This window comes from Podarcis vaucheri (assembly GCF_965113315.1).
Source record: "Podarcis vaucheri genome assembly, chromosome: 13".
In the NCBI taxonomy this organism is placed as follows: Eukaryota; Metazoa; Chordata; class Lepidosauria; order Squamata; family Lacertidae; genus Podarcis; species Podarcis vaucheri.
In genome coordinates, this window is record NC_138751.1 from 3,042,666 (window position 1) to 3,064,248 (window position 21,583).

A 21,583-nucleotide genomic window follows, 5' to 3' on the forward strand; every position below is an offset into this window, starting at 1 on the left:
GTTTCACTCTATACTGTTTTCCTCTGCTACAGGGAACCTGCCTGTTTCTATTAAGGCAAAAGATTTTATTTTATTTTAAAAGGGGGGGGGGATGAGATTTTTGCTTTTATCTTCATCCCTGGGTGAAATCCGAACCCTCCTGGCACCTCCGAGAGGCCAAATCAATTAAGTCCTCTATCTCTTCCTGCACTCCCTTTTAAGACAGACCAGTGCACAGACTTTTATGACTTTTTAACACCAAGGCAGTGATTTTCTCTTCCTTGGTTGGCTTAGTAAAGGAATTGGCCTGCTGTGGATTTTGGGAGGGGGCAAATAATTTCTCTCTCCCCCTTTCCCCCCCCCTAAAAAAAATCCAGGCCTGCTAGTTCCAAGGGGTGTAAGGAGAGAGGGAGTTATAGAAATGTGTAGCTGGAAGGGACTCCAGCGGCCATCTAGTCCAGCCCCCTGGGAAAATAAAGATTTTCCCTCCCTCTCTAATCCTACAAGAATGACTGCAGTCCTGGGGCATGCTTATTTATCAAAGTGCCTTATGAGGAACGGCTAAGGGAGCTGGGCATGTTTAGCCTGGAGAAGAGGAGGTTAAGGGGTGATATGATAGACATGTTCAAATATATAAAAGGATGTCACATAGAGGAGGGAGAAAGGTTGTTTTCTGCTGCTCCAGAGAAGCGGACACGGAGCAGTGGATCCAAACTACAAGAAAGAAGATTCCACCTAAACATTAGGAAGAACTTCCTGACAGTAAGAGCTGTTCGACAGTGGAATTTGCTGCCAAGGAGTGTGGTGGAGTCTCCTACTTTGGAGGTCTTTAAGCAGAGGCTTGACATCTATATGTCAGGAGTGCTCTGATGGTGTTTCCTGCTTGGCAGGGGGTTGGACTCGATGGCCCTTGTGGTCTCCTCCAACTCTAGGATTCTATGATTCAATCATTGCCATTTCAATAATTTCTCGGCTGCTTTCCTTTTATCGAAATAAAGGCACTGCCCCAGGCGTCTGACCACAGCAGGCAGTCAAACAAAACACCAATCGCTAAAAAGGAACATCGCCAACAATCGCTGCGCCAAAGAGAAGTCGCTTTGAGTTCTTTTTGGAAGGGGAAAAAACCCCCAACTAAATAATTATGCAATCAATCAATCAATCAATCAATCAATGATTGCGAACTTCATTCGCTATTTTGGCCTGGGAACCGTCTCATTCTCATTCTCTCTCTGTACGTGCTCAGAAGCACTCTTGCCCACCCCACATTCGCTCCCATTTCAGAGAAACAGAGGTTCCGCGGCTAGGACGAAGCCTAATAATAATAATAATAATAATAATAATAATAATAATAATTTTATTTATATCCTGCACTCCCCAGCCAAAGCCGGGCTCAGAGCGGCTAACAACAGTAAAATAATACAGCATTCTAAAATCAATTCATTCTAAAATCAGTTCAACGGATGGAGATTCCCAAATTGGAGGGCGAGCGAGGAGTTAAAAGTGGGGGGCGTGGCCGATGCTGAGAGGGGGCGTGTCTCCCACATGCCCCGCCCTCCCACCCTATATAAGCCCCGGCGCTGCGCTTTGCCCATGCCGTCTTGCCTGCAGCTTCTTCCCCGGCTAGCGGGTTCCCCCGAGGTCCTCTAGTCGGCGCGCCCCCATCGAAGGAGGAGATGTTTGCCGTTTTCCCCGCGGAAGCTCCGCTGCAGCAAGAGCCCGGAGGGGCCCCGATCCCTGCTGCTGCCGCCCCTCGGGCGCTTCCTCCTCCTCCCCCCGCCGAGGACCCCCTGGAGAAAGTCAAGCGCCCCATGAACGCTTTCATGGTGTGGTCGAGCGCGCAACGGCGCAAGATGGCACAGGAACACCCCAAGATGCACAACTCGGAGATCTCCAAGCGCCTGGGCGCCGCTTGGAAACTGCTCCCCGACGCCGAGAAGCGGCCCTTCGTCGACGAGGCCAAGCGCCTCCGGGCTTTGCACATGAAGGACTACCCCGATTATAAGTACCGGCCCCGGCGCAAGGGCGGATCCGGGCGCGCACGGGACAAGGGCGCACCGGCAGCAGCAGCCGCCTCGCCAGGAACCTTTCCGTGCGCCCCGACGGCCGAGACGCGCGCCTGGAGCGCATACGCCGCGCCAGGAGGGACCCCCGACGGCAGGGGCGCCTGCTACCCTTACGAGCTCGCCCAAGGAGGACCCGGAGGCGGAGGAGGAGGCTACGGGGCCGGATCCCCGGCGCCCTACAGGTGAGCAAGAAGAGCAGCCCCGACGGCGCGCGGTGGGGATGGGTGGCTTGGGGATGGTGGTGGCGCGTAATGCTCGGAGGAGACCCCTCGGGACGCTTTGAGCGCAGGGAGGGAGGCTTCGAGTTCGGTCCTGCTCGCGAGTAGACCCTCTGGAGGTTGGAAGGGGCGTACGACGTCCACTGGGTGGTAGGTGAGCTCTACTCCGGTGTAGAGGCGTGGAAAGTGTAGACCTTGCGTAGCCGCGTCCGTAGGTTTCCGTGGGTTGGAGGCGAGCCCTACTCGGGAGGAGGCGCGTTAAATTTTTACACCCTGGGAAGCAACGTCCGTTAACTTCAATGGGCTGTAGGTAAGCCCTACTCTGAGTAGACTCTTTTTTAAAAATACTTTTTATTAAAGCAGAGTAAACGCGTGGAAACGTTAGACCCCAGGTAGCAATGTCCTAGATTTCAGTGGGGTTGTGGGTGAGCCCTGCACGTGAGTAGGAAACTCTTTAGATCTAGGGTAGAAACGTCCGTAGACTGCATGCAGTGGGTTGGAGGTGAGCCCTACTCGAGAGTAGGCGCATTGAAGCTCTTGCAGCTTGGGAGTTAGTGGTGTCCTTTAACGTCAATGGGTTGCATGCGCCATTAGTCCTACTTGGAGCAAGACTTCGTCTCATTTCAGCGAGAAGTTTGGGAAGCTCTCCTCGGAGTAAACCCATTGAAACAACGGCCTCGGGTGGTAGCGATGTCCAGTTTCAAGGGGCTGCGTGCAGTGCCGTCTCTACTCAAGAGTAGACTCGGGAAGCGCTTGGACTTCGGGTGGCAGCAACGCCAGTTCACTTCACTGGGTTGCATCAAGCAGTCACTTCTGCTCAGAGTAGACCCAGTAAAAATAATGAAAATGGCTGTTACTTTCAGTGGGTCTACTCGGATCAAGGCTTGGTTTGATGCATCGCAATGATTCTGTTGAGGGCGACTAATACTGCAATAAATAATTTGGACTACATTTGGAGCTTCTCGTGGAGAAAACCTTCCCCTCTCTTCTAGCCTCCTTGCAGGCGATCCTGTGCGTGCTTACTCGCGAGTAAGCTCCGCGGTGTCCTTTCCAGCTTGGTGGGGGCTGCGATCCTGTGCGTGCTTCCCTGCGGAGGAAGCTGCAGAGAAGCGCAGCAGGAGGGTTTACTTTGGAGAAAAACCAGGCCTAAGCGCTGTGCGCTTGGTGGATCGGGACCATTTCGGCTTCTCACGAAACGGACTTCCTGGATTTGCCTTCAGCTGAGCGTGCCAGACGAGCCTTCCTCTTGCTTTACAAAAGCACCAAAGAGAGGGAGGGAAAAAAAGGAGAAAATCTCCCTGTTGGGTTTCCTATCCAGCCAGAAATCCCATCCCGTGTTCCGATTTGCAGGAATGTTTTAACGCGTGCAAAAAAACAACCTCCCTTTTATTTATTTAGTGGCATTTATATCTGGGTCTTCTCCCAGGTCCTAGGTCTGCGCTCTAACCACTATGCTCCAACACCGGCTCATAAATCAGGTTTTGTGTTTTTCCAAATTAAGCACCCCTTTTTGCATCACCCAAAAAATGTGAATTTTTTCTTTAAATTGCGTCTCTATCTGGAATGGGGAACAGGGGAACTGCTTGCTGCAGTTCCTCACTAGAGCTGCCGCCTACACAGAGGCAGCTGCAATTGGCTGCTAAATTCCTGCGGTCCAGGATTCAGTTCTGGGATCTGTGCTGGGGGCAGATTTTCCCGAATTGGCTTAAGTGTCATCTATGGAGATAAGCTTTTCAGCTGCTGATTGTGTTACAAGAACAGGACACCTGGGTTCTCCGGAGAGGAGGGAGGTGTCTTTCCGCACATCTGCTTCCAAATGTTGTTTCTAGGGCAAGGTAAAAACTTCTTTTTGTGGGGAGAATGCAGGGATTTTTTGCAGAGAATCTAGGAGTCCCTACCCACCTTGAATGATAAAATTTAAACACTGCTTGATTGTGTTTGTTTAGAAAGGATACAGCCCCGGCAACCTGAAAGCGGAGATCAAGCCAGAGAAAAGAACTGTGATTCGAAACTTTAAACAAGTTGAAATAACAATAGACTACAAAAGATGATTTAAAATTGGATCTGTCTTCTTTGCTGCCACCCGAGTTGAGAACCCAGATTGCCCAATGTCCCTTTACAGAAAATAAAATTCTGCCCCCCTCTGTTTCAGGGATCCAGGAGTCCTGCCTCCCCTCTATTTTGGGGACCCAGGAGCCCTGCTCCCCTCTATTTTGGGGACCCAGGAGTCCTGCCCCTTTTGTTTGGGGGACCCAGGAGTCCTGTTCTCCCCTCTGGGGGACCCAGGAGTCCTGCTCCCATCTATTTTGGGGACCCAGGAGTCCTGCTCTCCTCTGTTTCAGGGACCCAGGAGTCCTGCTCTCTGTTTCAGGGACCCAGGAGTCCTGCCTTCCACCCCGGGGCTGCCCTCCTTCCTTCCTGGAGCGCGATCCCCAGCGCCCTGGCTTGCTGCCCCAGATCTGTCTCAGCGTCATGCCCCGGCAAAGCTGGCTGGGTGCTGGCCCTGGCAATCTGGGCGCGGCCCCCCACCCCCACCCGGGGGGTTGCCAGCTCCCTGGGTGCTCTGCAGGGTGCATCATCGCCCTGCCCTGCGCCAGACACGCAAAGGGGAGCCCTGCCCCTGAGGTCGTGACCGAGGGTGGCCTAACTCGCACTCGCACCCGAGCTTCTTGGCATGTGTGGGGCAGAGGGAGGGAGGGAGAAGGCATGGGAGAGGCAGGACTCCTGGGTCCCTGAAACAGAGGGGAGAGGCAGGACTCCTGGGTCCCCCAAACAGAGGGGAGAGGCAGGACTCCTGGGTCCCTGAAACAGAGGGGAGAGGCAGGACTCCTGGGTCCCCCAAACAGAGGGGAGAGGCAGGACTCCTGGGTCCCTGAAACAGAGGGGAGAGGCAGGACTCCTGGGTCCCTGAAACAGAGGGGAGAGGCAGGACTCCTGGGTCCCCCAAACAGAGGGGAGAGGCAGGACTCCTGGGTCCCTGAAACAGAGGAGAGCAGGACTCCTGGGTCCCTGAAACAGAGGGGAGAGGCAGGACTCCTGGGTCCCTGAAACAGAGGGGAGAGGCAGGACTCCTGGGTCCCCCAAACAGAGAGAGAGAGCAGGACTCCTGGGTCCCCCAGAGAGAGAGAGCAGGACTCCTGGGCCCCTGAAACAGAGGAGAGCAGGACTCCTGGGTCCCCCAAACAGAGGGGAGAGCAGGACTCCTGGGTCCCCCAAACAGAGGGGAGAGCAGGACTCCTGGGTCCCCCAAACAGAGGGGAGAGCAGGACTCCTGGGTCCCCCAAACAGAGGGGAGAGCAGGACTCCTGGGTCCCCCAAACAGAGGGGAGAGCAGGACTCCTGGGTCCCCCAAACAGAGGGGAGAGCAGGACTCCTGGGTCCCCCAAACAGAGGGGAGAGCAGGACTCCTGGGTCCCTGAAACAGAGGGGAGCAGGACTCCTGGGTCCCTGAAACAGAGCGGAGCAGGACTCCTGGGTCCCTGAAACAGAGGGGAGCAGGACTCCTGGGTCCCTGAAACAGAGCGGAGCAGGACTCCTGGGTCCCTGAAACAGAGCAGAGCAGGACTCCTGGGTCCCTGAAACAGAGGAGAGCAGGACTCCTGGGTCCCTGAAACAGAGGAGAGCAGGACTCCTGGGTCCCTGAAACAGAGGAGAGCAGGACTCCTGGGTCCCTGAAACAGAGGAGAGCAGGACTCCTGGGTCCCTGAAACAGAGGAGAGCAGGACTCCTGGGTCCCTGAAACAGAGGGGAGCAGGACACCTGGGTCCCTGAAACAGAGGGGAGCAGGACACCTGGGTCCCTTAAACAAAGGGAGAGCAGGACTCCTGGGTCCCTGAAACAGAGGAGAGCAGGACTCCTGGGTCCCTGAAACAGAGCGGAGCAGGACTCCTGGGTCCCTGAAACAGAGGAGAGCAGGACTCCTGGGTCCCTGAAACAGAGGAGAGCAGGACTCCTGGGTCCCTTAAACAAAGGGAGAGCAGGACTCCTGGGTCCCTGAAACAGAGGAGAGCAGGACTCCTGGGTCCCTGAAACAGAGCGGAGCAGGACTCCTGGGTCCCTGAAACAGAGGAGAGCAGGACACCTGGGTCCCTTAAACAAAGGGAGAGCAGGACTCCTGGGTCCCTTAAACAAAGGGAGAGCAGGACTCCTGGGTCCCTGAAACAGAGGAGAGCAGGACTCCTGGGTCCCTGAAACAGAGGAGAGCAGGACTCCTGGGTCCCTGAAACAGAGGGGAGCAGGACACCTGGGTCCCTTAAACAAAGGGAGAGCAGGACACCTGGGTCCCTTAAACAAAGGGAGAGCAGGACTCCTGGGTCCCTTAAACAAAGGGAGAGCAGGACTCCTGGGTCCCTTAAACAAAGGGAGAGCAGGACTCCTGGGTCCCTGAAACAGAGGAGAGCAGGACTCCTGGGTCCCCTAAACAAAGGGAGAGGCAGGACTCCTGGGTCCCCCAAACAGAGGGGGAAGCTTTGAGGGTGGAGAGTGGTGGTCCGGATTCCGGGGACCCCTGGGCCGGCGGGCGGAGGATGCTGGGTGAGGAGGGTCTGGAGCTGGCAGGCCGGCATGTCCGGACAGGTTTGGGGGCTCTCAGCCAAAACTGGAAGAACAGGCTGGCGAGGAATGCAGTCCCGCCCCACAGGCCCCGGGGGGGGGGATTAGCTTTCTCTCTCTTCCCCGCAGGTGGCGAAGGGCTGGGCCCGGCAGGTGCTCTCCTGGGGTTATGGCCACCTCACAGCCTAGCGCACAACTTTGTGAGCGTTGGAAGGGGGCCCTCAAAGGTCATCCAGCCCAGCCCCGGCGGTTGGCTGATTTAGGGCGGGCGAAAGAAAGTTAGACGGCGGAACTCCCTGCCACCAGAGGCAGTGTGAGGTAGGACAGGCTGAGAGAGGCAGCGACAGTGAGCTGCAGGGCTGAGTGGAGGGATCTGAACCCAGGTCTTTACGAGGGCCTGTTCTGACATCCTGGCTCTTGTAATAATAATAGTAATAATAATAATTAGTGAATAAATAAATCCAATACTATATAGCTCTATGGCTATGGGGTGGTACACAAATTTAATTTAAAAAAACCACATCGTTGCCTTCCCACACAAACTGGAGAAGTTCCCCTCCAATTTCTTACAATATTAGAGATTTATTTCTTTTAAAAAATTATACTTTTCAGATATATACATTTCACTGATTCATTTGAACATTTTAAAACTTCCTTCCCACTCTTTCTGCGTTTCCTTAATTTCACTTTTCATATATTCTGCCATATCCAAATTAATTAGTGAAACCTGCTCATTTGGAGAAGAATATTGGAGATGTAACAAGAATTTGCTGTCTGGTGTGGCTTCAGGGCTCGGGTTATTTACGTATTATTAACATTATTTCATTTGTCATAGCGTCTTTTTCCTCCCGGGAGCTCAGGCTGTGCTGCGAATGCTTCTCCCGGGTCACATCCAGTCGAGGTTCATGGCAGTGTGCGGAATTCGAACCCGGGTCCCTTCGAAGTCGAAGCCCCCGACGCTCTTCAGCAGGCACAGGCAAACTCCGGCCCTCCAGATGTTTTGAGACTACAATTCCCATCATCCCTGACCACCGGTCCTGCTAGCTAGGGATGATGGGAGTTGTAGTCCCAAAACATCTGGAGTTTGCCTATGCCTGCCTTTAACCATTGCACCACACAGCCCGAGACTGCGTAATCGCCGGGGTTTCTAAGGCCCGTGCAATAAGAAAACCAGGCCCTATATGAGATAGATAATCTAATATACAAGAAGGTGAAGGTCCGCAAGGGATTTTGGAGCCGTGTGATAAGGAAATCACTTTTATAAGAAGGGATTAGTCTTTTAATAGGCATCTGATGGCAGCCCTTGTTTAGGGAAGCTTTCGATGTTTGATGCATTATTGTATTTTAATATTTGGTTGGAAGCCGCCCTGAGTGGCTGGGGAAGCCCAGCCAGATGGGCGGGGTATAATAATAATAATAATTAATAATAATAAATTTATTATTATTATTACATATGGAGTAAATACAAAGGAAAGCGTACTTACCTTCGTTGTACGTTTATATTTTAAAGCAATATTTACTCAAAAAACCAGGCCTGCCAGGCGAGCCCCGGTAGACTATTCCTGAAAATGGAGGTTCTATTTCTGAATACCCATAGTATATATGGGGTGGGGGACTGGCGCCGGGGGTTCCTTGGGTGGTGAGCCGGCCACTAGGGGCCTCTGGGGATGTTGCTCTCGTCTGCTCCTCCTCCTGTTAAAACAGGATCCTCGAGATTTATGGATTTTGAGACTGGTGAAAGTCCTTATTCACGCAGCACAGACTGCGGAACTCCCTGCCACAGGAGGCAGCGGGGCCCACTAATAATCTCGATAGCTTTAAAAGAGGAGAAGCCATCTATGGAGGAAGAGAGGTCTACTAGCTAGGATGGAGGCGGTAATACTCCTCTCCCAAAAACCACTTTTTTGGGCGCATGGGGGCACTTTGTAAAAAAAATATTTTATGTGTCAGGCCCCCCTGTTTCAGGGACCCAGGAGTCCTGCTGGTGTCAAGTACGTGTATGAATATTCTTTCATTTCAGAAGCGTGAGCTGGGCTGGAGAAGACTGGTCGGTGTTTGTGGCCGGCTGCTGGGAATTGTAGGGCAAACTACAGTTCCCGAGTCTCCATGGGGGAGTTTGTGCGCACCGGGCGCGCTTTAAATGCGCGGGTTGGGATGGATGACCTTTGGGGGACCCCCTTGCAACGGTGCGGTTTTGTGCCTGCGAGGCGATCCTAGCGGCCGGTGCTACAACTCCCGACGCCCTCTCTCTCTTTGTTTCCGCAGCACCCTGACGTATGGCGCCCAGCCCTCCCCGATGGTGGCCACAATGATCAAACAAGAAGGTGGCTTGCAGCAGTTTCACCACTCCTTCGGCGATTTCCACGACGTGATGACGGCTTATTCCCTGCAGGCGTGCGACGCTGCGGAGGGGGCGCCCCAATACTGCATTTCCCAGCACCCCTACTTGGGGTTCAGCAACACGCCTCCCCTGACCCACCTTTAACTGGTTTGAAGGTGGCGGAGAAAGGACTGATTTAATTTGGGGTTTTTTTGGGGGGGGGTGTTGGTTCAGGGGCTGTTTTATTTCCCCAGCTTCGTGCAAAAGGGGATAAACTTAATTTCACTTGTGCACAAGTTTGTGCCTTGCGTATATTGAAGCGGGAAGATTTGTACAGGACATTTTTTCTTTCTTTTTTTACCTTAAGAAATGAAGGAAATGGGAAACTCTTAAGGGTGGGTGGGTCCCAATTCCTGCTAGCAGGGATTCCTCGTTTGGGTGGGTGGGAAGCCTAAAGGGGAGGGGGGTTATATTTTGCTAACTACTTTTTTTAAACAAGTTTTTATATTAAAAAAAAGGAATAAAAGCTGTTTGTGTGAAAGACCCCGATTTGTGGGATGCGATGGGCAGGGGGGTGCTTGCGGGCTCTTGGCAAATTGTAGAGTTGGAAAAGGGACCTGCAAATATCATCTAGACCAACCCCGGACCCCGCAAGGCAGGAATTTCAGCCGGGACCCCATGTAGCAGCAAAATAGTGCACCTCAGTTGCCTTGGACCACAACTTGCCAGGGAAGTTCACGGATGGCCATGTGTCCAGGTTGCTGTGCGTTGAAGTGGGTTGGGCTGGATGACCTTGTGGGGTACCAACATGAAAATTCTGCGAAATGTGGCTGAGGAAGTCTGGATGTGCCTGGAAACCTGTAGCTGCAAAGGCGCAAAGATGGCTGGAAGTTTTAAGGGGAATAGAAGCACGGGGAACTGCCCATACAGAGTCAGACCATGGATATAATAATAATTATTTATACCCCGCCCATTTGGCTGGGCTTCCCCATACACTCTGGGCAGCTTTCAACCAAATATTAAAATACTGTAATGCAAGCCCAAGCCTCCTTCCTTTACTTTGGGGCTGAGGCTGCTAGCCTAATAATAATAATAATAAATATAAATATAAATAAATATATTTATACCCCGCCCATCTGGCTGGGTTTCCCCAGCCACTCTGGGCGGCTTCCAACAGAATATTAAAATACAACAGTCTATTAAACATTAAAAGCTTCCCTAAACAGGGCTGCCTTCAGATGTCTTCTAAAATTCTGGTGGGAGGGAGTTCCACAGGGCGGGCGCCACCACCGAGAAGGCCCTCTGCTTGGTTCCCTGTAACGTGGCTTCTCGCACTTAGGGAACCGCCAGAAGGCCCTCGGAGCTGGACCTCAGTGTCAGGGATGGATGATGGGGGTGGAGACGCTCCTTCAGGTCTACTGGGCCTTTGAGGCTGTTTAGGGCTTTCAAGGTCAACACCAACACTTTGAATTGTACTTGGAAACGTCCTGTGAGCCAATGCAGATCTCTCAGGACCAGTGTTATGTGGTCCCAGTCACCAGTCTGACTGCCACATTCTGGATTAGTTGCAGTTTCCGGGTCACCTTCAAAGGTAGCCCCACGCAGAGCGCATTGCAGTAGTCCTAGCGGGAGATAACTAGAGCATGCACCACTCTGGCCAGACAGTCCACGGGCAGGTAGGGTCTCATCCTGCGTCCCAGATGGAGCTGGCAGACAGCTGCCCTGGACCCGGAACTGACCTGCGTCTCCATGGAGAGCAGTGAGTCCAGAATGACTCCCAGGCTGCGCACCTGGTCCTTCAGGGGCACAGCTGCCCCATTCAGGACCAGGGAGTCCTCCACACCTGCCCTCCTCCCGTCCCCCCCAAAACAGGACTTCTGTATACTGGACCGAGCGAGGTCACGGGCAGCAGTGGCTCGCCGGGGTTTCAGGAAGGGTATCTCCATTGGGAACTTCTGCAAGCCAAGCAGCTGTCCTGCTCCTACTGAGCTACAGCCGTTCCCTTGAAAACGAAGCAAGCAGCTAGTCCTCATGGTTGCGAACGAAGGGTCACAGGAAGCGGCCTTTTGTCGCATCGCGCTATAGATCCATCCAGCTGGGACATTGGCACTGGGTCCCTGCCCAGGAAAAGGGGATTACACAAAACAAATGAAAGATACAGATGAAATGCTGCGAAAACCCCTGAAACGAGAAGTAATCGACTAGAAATATTATCTTATAGAATTAAACTAAATAACAAAAATCAAAAGTTTAAGGGGAAAATTAGAAAACCCCTGAAACAAGAAGTAATAGACTAGAAATATTATCTTATAGAAATATATTAAACTAAATAACAAAAATCAGAAACTTTAAGGGGAAAATTAGAGAACCCCTGAAATGAGAAGTAATCGACTAGAAATATTATCTTATAAAATTAAACCAAATAACAAAAATCGGCAAGTTTAAGGGGAAAATTAGAAAACCCCTGAAACGAGAAGTAATAGACTAGAAATATTATCTTATAGAAATATATTAAACTAAATAACAAAAATCAGAAAGTTTAAGGGAAAAATTGGAAAAACCTAGATTAACATCAGCAGTAACATCTAGACCAAAGGAGCATTTCAGCCCTGTTTTTGAGTTTAAAATCTAAAACAGCTTATTTTATATTCCTTTCTTTGAATTTGTGCTATGTTGGTTTTTAAAATCTTTTTGTAAAGGCAGTCCTAGAGTTTTCACAGCCGAGCCCTCAACTCCTTATTCCTACTGCTTGGCTTTCTTTAAATTGGGCTAAAACTTGCCATTTAGGTTTCCAGACCTTTTTTGTAAACTCGGGGGGAGCGTTTCAGCCCTGTTCTTGAGTTTAAAATCATTTAAGGTTTATGATTTCTCTTATTTCCTTCTGAGGAAACTGAATAGTTCAGTGAAACGAGGTTTGTGCCCGGCGTCCTGTTAAGGCTTTGTTCAGTTCTAATTTTTTCCTTAAACTTTTTTGATTTTTGGTATTTAGTTTAATTCTGTAAGATAATAATATTTCCAGTCAATTACTTCTCATTTCAGGGATTTTCTAATTTTCCCCTTAAACTTTTTGATTTTTGTTACTAAGTTTAATTCTATAAGATAATATTTCCAGTCGATTACTTCTCGTTTCAGGGATTTTCACGGAATTTCATTTGTTTTGTGTAATTTCTCTGTTCCGTGACCGTCTCTTTTTCTACAGGAAAATGGAATTGGCTGCTGCTGGGTCCCTCTGGCACAGCGCAGGCAACCCCTTTTCTGTACCCACCTCCCGCCAGTCTCTGGCGATGGGTGACTCACCTCTTTCGTGCCGGGACAGGTGTGTGCCAAGGGTAGGGCAGGCTGCCACCCACAGGCCCGGGAACCGGAGCGAGCCCAGTTTTCGGGGGCAGCCCTGCTCCCCGCCCGCCCTCAAACATGTCCCTTCCAGCCCTGATCCGAAAAGGGCGAGCGGAATTGCTTAGATTGGCCTCCTTAGGAAGGAAAGGTTGCAGCGCTTGGCGGCATTTCGGGTCAAGAGACAACGCGGTCGACTTAAAGCCTTGCGAACAGCGCAGTTCTCGGCTGTGACTTGTGCATTGCCGGCGGGGTTGAGATGGATGACCTTTGGGCGGGCCCTTCCAATCCGGATGCTGCTTGTGCGTTTTGTTTTTTCCCCCAAAAGGCTTTTCTCAAATAAAAACGGCACAGCAATTCCCCTTCCTCCTCTTGAGGAGACTTATTGCAGGGTGGGAAAAGGAACATCCCAAAACACGGTTCGAAATTCTCAAGGTGCCCGTCACATTTTGCCACCGGCGCTGGTCCAGTTGCGACTACATGGGCCAGTTTAGAAACCTGCAATAATGCACAGTTAATTCCATTCCCACTGTGTGTCTGCTTCGCCTCATTGCATACTGAGACGTGTGAATTGTTGGTCACATAGAATCATAGAATCTTAGAGTTGGAAGAGACCACAAGGGCCATCGAGTCCAACCCCCTGCCAAGCAGGAAACACCATCAGAGAACTCCTGACATATGGTTGTCAAGCCTCTGCTTAAAGACCTCCAAAGTAGGAGACTCCACCACACTCCTTGGCAGCAAATTCCACTGTCGAACAGCCCTTACTGGCAGGAAGTTCTTCCTAATGTTTAGGTGGAATCTTCTTTCTTGTAGTTTGGATCCATTGCTCCGTGTCCGCTTCTCTGGAGCAGCAGAAAACAACCTTTCTCCCTCCTCTATGGGACATCCTTTTATATATTTGAACATGGCTATCATATCACCCCTTAACCTCCTCTTCTCCAGGCTAAACATGCCCAGCTCCCTTAGCCGTTCCTCATAAGGCATCGTTTCCAGGCCTTTGACCATTTTGGTTGCCCTCCTCTGGTCACCTTTGAGGAAAAGCCGAAAATGCATTTGAGTCTGGGTGTGGGGAGAAGTTATTAAGTTTAGCACACCTTTCCGGATATCGCTTTGCAACGGCTGCCTCCTTCCTGTGCTCCGAGGGCACCGGATTTTGCAAAGCTGGTTTCTTTACTGCCCACTTTTTGGAGGCTAGGGCATTAAAGCCACACGATTGAAAATTGGAGCGTAAAAATAAGCCGGGTCTGGAAAATATACCCTTTTGAGTGTCAAAAACTCCAACCCAAGGTAAAGAGGTCTTTGGCATTCGGTGGAAGCTGTGTCACAAATGCACCAGTTGCACCTCTGGTCTGTAGGTTAGGGGCCACCACAGAAAAGGCCCTCTCCTCCCCCTGGGCTTACTCCCATGTTCCCCCAGGCCCTCTCTGCTGATCTCAGCACAAACCCATTTAAAAGGCCAGAAACAACCTCAAAAAATGGGGAAATGACATCAAAACAGCGCCCAGCGATCTCGTGTGCCTCTGTAACTGCAATCTCAGGAACGCTCCTGGTTTTCAAAACTGTTTCCAGAGGTTGAGAGTCCTTGAAGGCTTTTTTTCAAATGTTGTTCCCAATATAAGAAGACTTGGGTTTCTTGGAACGCAATCCCACGTTATAATTTTAGGGTTTCGAACACAAATTTGAGCACCCTGAACCAGCTCAGCTGTTTTGAAACAGGAGCTTTAGTTTTAATGGAGTATATAAAACACAGAACAATTGAACAGTGGTGTGGGTGGGTTACGTGAGATCTAAACAGAAGCCCAGCCAGAAACCTGGCTGTTTTTGCTGCATTTTGGACCAACTTGAAGTCCCGGGACAGTCTTCAAGGGGTGGCCCCAAGCAGCTAGCATTGCAGTAGTCCAGCACGGAGGTTGCCAGAGGCAGTCGCCAAGTCATTTTGGAGGGCGGGGGCATCGGGGCAGCCTGTCTCCCTACAGATAAGTATTTTGGCTCCTAGCATTCTGGTTGCACTGGGTATAACTGAGTGGGGTTTGTGGTCCAAAAACAGCAATTTAGGGGAAAGTGCTCCCCAGAGACTGATGAATTGGGGTTACAGTGAGCCCCAATCTTTTCATAATCCTAATTAAGTGATGGGCAATGGATCCCGCACAGCTGGAAACGCATCTTTTCACTTTAAAGATCTATGTTGTCACAAGATGCAATGTGAGGCTCCAAGTAGGTTAAAAATCCCTTCGTAAGAGATGGAGACGCTCCCTTTGGCCACTGAAAACGGGCTGCAGGATTAAACCCACCTGTGATAAGGGCAGGTGGGCAGTTAGTCAATGGAACTCCCTCCCACAAGAGGCCACCAACCTAAAGGGCTTTGAAAAAGGATCCGGCAAAACCGCTTCCAGTTGCCGTGATGGTTATACACAGCTCCAGGAAACCCCAGGAGGGGAGAGCGGCTCTCGCACTCGGGTCCTGCTCGCGGGCTTGCATTTGGGGCACCTGGTCAGCTCCCGTGAAAACAGGTTGCTGGACTGGATGGGAAACTGGGTTTGATCCAAGCTCTTAAGTTAGCATGGAGACTCCAGCTCCAGAGACAGTCTACCTAGATTCTTAGGTAGGGCACAGCAAACTTTTTCAGCAGGGGGCCGGTCCACTGTCCCTCGGACCTTGTGGGGGGGCCGGACTATATTTTTTTGGGGGGGAAATGAATGAATTCCTATGCCCCACAAATAACCCAGGGATGCATTGTAAATAAAAGCACACATTCTACCCATGCGAAAACACGCTCGTCCGTGGGCCGGATTGAGAAGGCGATTGGACCTTAAGTTTGCCTACCCATGTCTTGAGGGGTATTTGGCCCCCTGTGAGAACAGGGAGCTGGACTGGACGGGCCGGGGGGCCCGATCCACGGGCTTTTATGTGTGCTGCTTTTGCAATCCAGGTAAATCTCAGCCGCTTAGGTGCAGCGATGTTGTGATTCTAAAAGCAGCGGGGGGTGTGTGTGTGTGTAAAAGGGTGGGGCGGTATGTGGGGGGGGGAAACACCCTTTGGCAAAGGTTTAAACGCTATAACATCCCCCCCCCACGGCACTCCAGGAAGACAGCTGCAGATCTGCTCTGACTCACCTGCTCTCCCTCCCTGAAGCGAAATCTTGCTAAGCTCCCCAATTAGGATGCCCTGCCCCGCCCTGGCTGGCTGCCCCCCGCCCCCCCCCGCCAGCATCACCCACAAATCAGAGAGAGAAGCACTCACTTCCCCCCCTGCAGGGCATTTGGTATTTTTGCAGGATGGCATGGAAAGTTTAGACTGAAAATGCATTGGATTACTAAGACACCTGCACATTGAAGTATGGGGATGCGGGTGGCGCTGTGGGTTAAACCACAGAGCCTAGGACTTGCCGATCGGAAGGTTGGCGGTTCGAATCCCCACGACAGGGTGAGCTCCCGTTGCTCGGTCCCTGCTCCTTCCAACTTAGCAGTTCAAAAGCACATCAAAGTGCAAGTAGATAAATAGGTACCGCTCCAGTGGGAAGGTAAATGGCGTTTCCGTGCGCTGCTCTGGTTCACCAGAAGCGGCTTAGTCCTGCTGGCCACATGACCCGGAAGCTGTATGCTGGCTCCCTCGGCCAATAAAGCGAGATGAGCGCCGCAACCCTAGAGTCCGCCACGACTGGACCTAATGGTCAGGGGTCCCTTTACCTTTAATGTAATATACAATAACAATAATGTAATATAGGGACTCGGGTGGCACTGTGGTCTAAACCGCTGAGCCTAGTGCTTGCCGATCAGAAGGTCGGCGGTTCAAATCCCCACAATGACGGGGTGAGCTCCCGTTGCTCGGTCCCTGCTCCCGCCCACCTGGCAGTTCGAAAGCACCTCAAAGTGCAAGTAGATAAATAGGTACCACTCCAGCGGGAAAGTAAATGGCGTTTCCATACGCTGCTCTGGTTCGCCAGAAGCGGCTTAGTCATGCTGGCCACATGACCTGGAAGCTATACGCCAGCTCCCTTGGCCAGTAAAGCGAGATGAGCGCCGCAACCCCAGAGTCGGCCACGACTGGACCTAATGGTCAGGGGTCCCTTTACCTTTAAGTTGACCCACCTGGATGGAGCAAACCCAAGAGCTCCCTCTGCTGGCAGTGATGGGAAGTGGCTTTTATTCAGAGCACTGGCATCCACCTAGTTCAGTATTGTCTACACTGGGCGACAGCAGCCTCTCCCAACCCTACCCGGAGGCACCATCAGGGATTGAACCTGCAACTTTCTGCACGCAAGGAGTGTGCTTTTGTCACAGACCCCAGGGGTCGCCCATTCCAGCCCCCTGCAATCCAGGAATCTCAGCTAAAGCATCCATGACAGATAGCCTTCGAATCTCTGCTTAAGAACCTGCAAGGAAGGAGAGACCACAACCTCCAGAGGGGAAATTCTTCCTGGTTTTTACTTGGTCTGAGTCCCGCCGTCCAGAGCAGGAGAAAGCAAAGCATGCTCCCTGTTCCATGGGACAGCCCTTCAAATATTTGAAGATATCTCCTCCCAGGCTAAACATCCCCGACTCCTTCGACCGTTCCTCATCAGGCTTGGTTTCCAGACCCTTGATCCTCTTGGGTGCCCACCTTGGCACAATATCCTTCTCAAATTGCGGTGTCTAGAACTGGACACAGGACTCCAGGTGTGGTCTGACCAAGGCAGGATAGAGTGGTACTATAACTTCCCTTAGTGATGTATGGAAGTGAGAGCTGGACCATAAAGAAGGCTGATGGCCGAAGAATGGATGCTTTTGAATTCTGGTGCTGGAGGAGACTCTTGAGAGTCCCATGGACTGCAAGAAGATCAAACCTCTCCATTGGGAAGGAAATCAGCCCTGAGTGCTCACTGGAAGGACAGATCGTGAAGCTGAGGCTCCAAGACTTTGGCCCCCTCCTGAGAAGAGAAGACTCCCTGGAAAAGACTCTGGTGTTGGGAAAGATGGAGGGCACAAGGAGAAGGGGACGACGGAGGACGAGATGGTGGGACAGTGTTCTCGAAGGGACCAGCATGAGTTTGACCAAACTGCGGGAAGACAGAAGGGCCTGGCGTGCTCTGGTCCAGGGGGTCACCAAGAGGCGGACATGACTAAACGACAACATGACTTCCCTTGATTGGGACACTAGAGTTCTCTCGTCGCTGAGCTACAGCCAAATCTCCTCGCAAGGTTCTAGTCCTCACTGTTTTGAGCGAAGGGCCAGATTAAAGAAGAACGCAGTATGCCGAGTCAGGATACTCTCCCACCTGTATTTGGGTTACTGGGAGGAGTCTGGAGGCAGAAACCCCTCCCCGAATATACAATTATTCCTCATAGGCCTCTGAGCCCTGCCCACACCCCACCTTGGCCCTGCTGGCCGGGTGGGGGAATCACAGCTGATTAAGAAAAGCAACCCCAGTTTCCAGCGTACAAATCCCACGAGATTCCCAGAGAAAAAAGACTGCAACTGTCCCTTGGCTCAGAATGCAAAAAGAGAGAGGAGAGAGAAAAAACTTCCTGGAAAATCGGCCCCTTTCCCGATGTGCTTCTTGTCCAGGAGGGTGGTGGGGTGAGGAAGAGTCACGAACCCCTCCAGGACTCCTATTCCTTCTTGCGCTTGTCCACGGGGACGTTCCAGTAATAAATCAGCTGTCCCGTGATGATGCTGTTGCAGGATGAGGCCACGACGTAGGTGAGAGCCATGAGGGGGTCTCCTGTCTCCTGCGGGGTGGGGAGGGGGCAAACGAGGCAGGTTTGCTGGTTTTATTTGCGCCCCCAGCTTCTCCCCCAATGGCTGCCTGCCCAAGTTGGGATGCGAGGCGGCTTCCAGTGTTTTTTAAATTAAAAAAAACGACATCTATATCCCACCCACCCTCACCCTCAATACAGAAAGCAATTTCCTGCAAGCCCAACGACTCCTTCCTTTACTTCGGGGCTGAGGCTGTTCGCCGCCGCCTAATAATAATAATAATAATAATAATAATAATAATAATTTATTATTTATACCCCGCCCATCTGGCTGGGCTTCCCCAGCCAGAATGGGCGGCTTCCAACAAAATATTAAAATACTGTAATACATCAAACATTAAAAGCTTCCCTAAAGAGGGCTGCCTTCAGGTGTCTTCTAAAAGTCTGGTAGTTGTTGTTCTCTTTGACATTTGGTGGGAGGGCGTTCCACAGGGAGGGCGCCACCACCGAGAAGGCCCTGTGCCTGGTTCCCTGTAGCTTTGCTTCTTGCAATGAGGGAACCACCAGAAGGCCCTCGGAGCTGGACCTCAGTGTCCGGGCTGAACGATGGGGGTGGAGACGCTCCTTCAGGTCTACTGGGCCTTTGAGGCTGTTTAGGGCTTTAAAGGTCAGCACCAACACTTTGAATTGTGCTCGGAAACGTACTTGAATGATGCCTCTCTGCCCTCCCCACCCACCCTGGGCAGGTGAACCCTGGCCTACCTGGATGGAAGTGAAGATTCGGGCCAGAGAGCCTGCAAAAAGCAGGAAGGCTGTGACGGCGGAGAGCTGCCCTGTGTGGCCATTGCGATAGTTTGTGGCTGCTTGCAGGAGCTGTTAGGGGCACAGGGAAGAGGTGTAACTTTTTATTTATTTATTCAACTTACACATCGCCCTATACTTGGAGGTCTTGGGGCGGTTCACAGCAAGAGCACAACATATAAAATCAAACCAAAGACAATAAACCAATTTAAAACTCCCCAAAAAGAACCACATTCTAAAAGGGTGTTGGATGGATATCAAGAAGATCAACCAAAGGCCTGGTGAAAAAGGAAGGTTTTTGGCTGGCACCTAAAGGTGTGTAATGAAGGCCCCAGGCGAACTTCCCTGGGGAGAGAATTCCACAGATGCGGAGCCACTACAGAGAAGGCCCCGTTCTAGTGTTGCCGCTCTCTGGACCCCTCAAGGAGAAAAAAACACAAAGAAGGGTGTCAGAAGGTGATCTCAGGGTCCGGGTCGGTTCATAAGGAAAGAGGCGGTCGTTGAGTTATTGTGGTCCTGAGCCATTTAAATCTTCACAGGTCAAAAGCGGCACTATGAATTGGGCCCGGAAACATCCTGGGAGCCAATGCAGATCTCTCAGGACCGGTGTTATGTGGTCCCGGCGGCCGCTCCCAGTCACCAGTCTAGCTGCCACATTCTGGATTAGTTGTAGTTTCCGGGTCACCTTCAAAGGCAGCCCCACGTAGAGTGCATGGCAGTAGTCCAAGCGGAAGATAACCAGAGCATGCACCACTCTGGCCAGACAGTCCGTGGGCAGGGAGGGTCTCATCCTGCGTACCAGATGGAGCTGGGAGACAGCTGCCCTGGACACAGAATTGACCTGCGCCTAAATGGACAGCGGTGAGTCCACAATGACTCCCAGGCTGCGCACCTGGTTCTTCGGGGGCACAGTTGCCCCATTCAGGACCAGGGAGTCCCCCACACCAGCCCGCCTCCTGTCCCCCCAAAGAAGTACTTCTGTCTTGTCAGGATTCAACTTCAATCTGTTAGCCGCCATCCATCCTCCAACCGCCTCCAGACACTAACACAGGACCTTCACTGGTTCCGATTTGAAAGAGAGGTAGAGCTGGGTATCATCCGCATACTGATAAACACCCGGCCCAAACCTCCTGATGATCTCTGAGATTGGTGTGCTTTTGGGGAGCCATCTCCAGCGCACACACCTCTTGCCTCTTAGTGGCCCCCACCCCCAGGACAGTAGCACCCACTTTGCTCCCCAAACGTAAACGTAAAGGGACCCCTGACCGTTAGGTCCAGTCATGACCAACTCTGGGGTTGCGGCGCTCATCTCGCTTTATTGGCCAAGGGAGCCGGCGTACAGCTTCTGGGTCATGTGGCCAGCATGACTAAGCCGCTTCTGGCGAACCAGAGCAGTGCATGGAAACACCGTTTACCTCCCGCCGGAGTGGTACCTATTTATCTACTTGCACTTTGACGTGCTTTCGAACTGCTAGGTTGGCAGGAACAGGGACCGAGCAACGGGAGCTCACCCCGTCGCAGGGATTCGAACTGCCGACCTTCTGATCGGCAAGCCCTAGGCTCTGTGGTTTAACCGACAGCACCACCCGCGTCCCTTTTGCTCCCCAAAACATCAGGCGGGTTTGCAATCTTTGGAGGAACGAGAGGTCTAAGGGGCACTGCAGAGTTTGAGACTCAGGCAAGCGGACCACCTATGGGGCAGAGTTTCTCCGATGCCCACACCCCCGGGTGCCTCTTACCCTGCTTGTTATGATGGCGGGCATGTTGAACGCCTGGAGCGCCGTCACGACCCCCACGGGTGTGAGTGAGGAGAGCAGGAGGGCCAGGACTCCAAAGTAGACGAGCAGGAAGGTCACACCTAGGGGTTGAAACAAGAGACGTTGTGTCACGAAGGCAGCCTATAGGGCGAAAAATACGGTAATTGCTTCATAAACTGAAAATAACATTTTACAGACGATGACCTGTATACAAAAATTACTTTACAAAAATTATAAACTATAATACAAACAGCAATGAACTCTTTTTCATTACTGTTTGTATTATCGTTTACAATTTTTGTTTAGTTTATGAAGCGATTATATATCATCCCACCACGCCGATGAAGAATTCTACGAAACAGTGGTCTATATCCGGAATCACTGTGTTGGACATCACATTTGCTGAATACACAAAGCTTCACAGCTTGTCTTTCATTGTACAAAGTCTGGGACCTCGCTTCATTTAAAGATTTTCAGAGACTTTGAGACTAAAGGATTCATTTTGTACTTGTTATGGTTTGAAGGAATTCTATAAAGATTGTCTATTGTGTATGTAGATGGTAATTGTGTTGCTTAGTAGCCATCAATAGCAGCCTCTCTTCCTCTTCCTCTTTTAAAGCCTTCCAATTTGGTGGCCATCGCGGCTGCCTCCTGCAGGAAGGAGTTCCACAGTTTAACTGTGTGCCACACGAATAAAAGAAGATTTATTTGTCCTTTCAACATTCCAGCTTCTTGGGCGTCTACGGGCTTTGAGTGTTACGAGAAGGGGAGTAAAAGCTTTCTTCATGCCAGGCATAATTTTATAAAAATTCTATCGCGTCGCCTCTGCCATCCAGCTTACGGAATCAAAACAAGGTAGAAGGGGCTAAACGTACGTGCTACA

At 51.5% G+C, this 21,583-nt stretch overlaps 2 protein-coding genes and 1 long non-coding RNA gene across 3 annotated transcripts in view; 2 read left to right on the top strand and 1 right to left on the bottom strand.

The window, feature by feature from the left end:
- The window catches only part of LOC309518153, a 68,750-nt gene extending 50,796 nt beyond the window's left edge, over positions 1 to 17,954 (top strand). The window contains exon 2 of the long non-coding RNA XR_014213368.1: positions 17,556 to 17,954. This is a non-coding gene — a long non-coding RNA (uncharacterized lncRNA). The remainder of the gene's footprint in view (positions 1 to 17,555) is intronic.
- SOX15 (SRY-box transcription factor 15) lies at positions 1,583 to 9,645 on the top strand. The gene is made up of 2 exons (XM_082195884.1): positions 1,583 to 2,224; positions 9,077 to 9,645. The coding sequence occupies exons 1-2, from the start codon at positions 1,653 to 1,655 to the stop codon at positions 9,294 to 9,296; spliced, it is 792 nt and encodes a 263-aa protein (XP_082052010.1). The 5' UTR covers positions 1,583 to 1,652; the 3' UTR covers positions 9,297 to 9,645.
- The window catches only part of MPDU1 (mannose-P-dolichol utilization defect 1), a gene marked incomplete at its 5' end in the record, with an annotated part of 7,841 nt that continues 3,962 nt past the window's right edge, over positions 17,705 to 21,583 (bottom strand). Inside the window, 3 exon segments of the mRNA XM_082197889.1 lie at positions 17,705 to 18,175; positions 18,905 to 19,015; positions 20,683 to 20,801. Coding sequence (XP_082054015.1) covers positions 18,056 to 18,175; positions 18,905 to 19,015; positions 20,683 to 20,801 — 350 coding nt within the window. The 3' untranslated portion in view covers positions 17,705 to 18,055.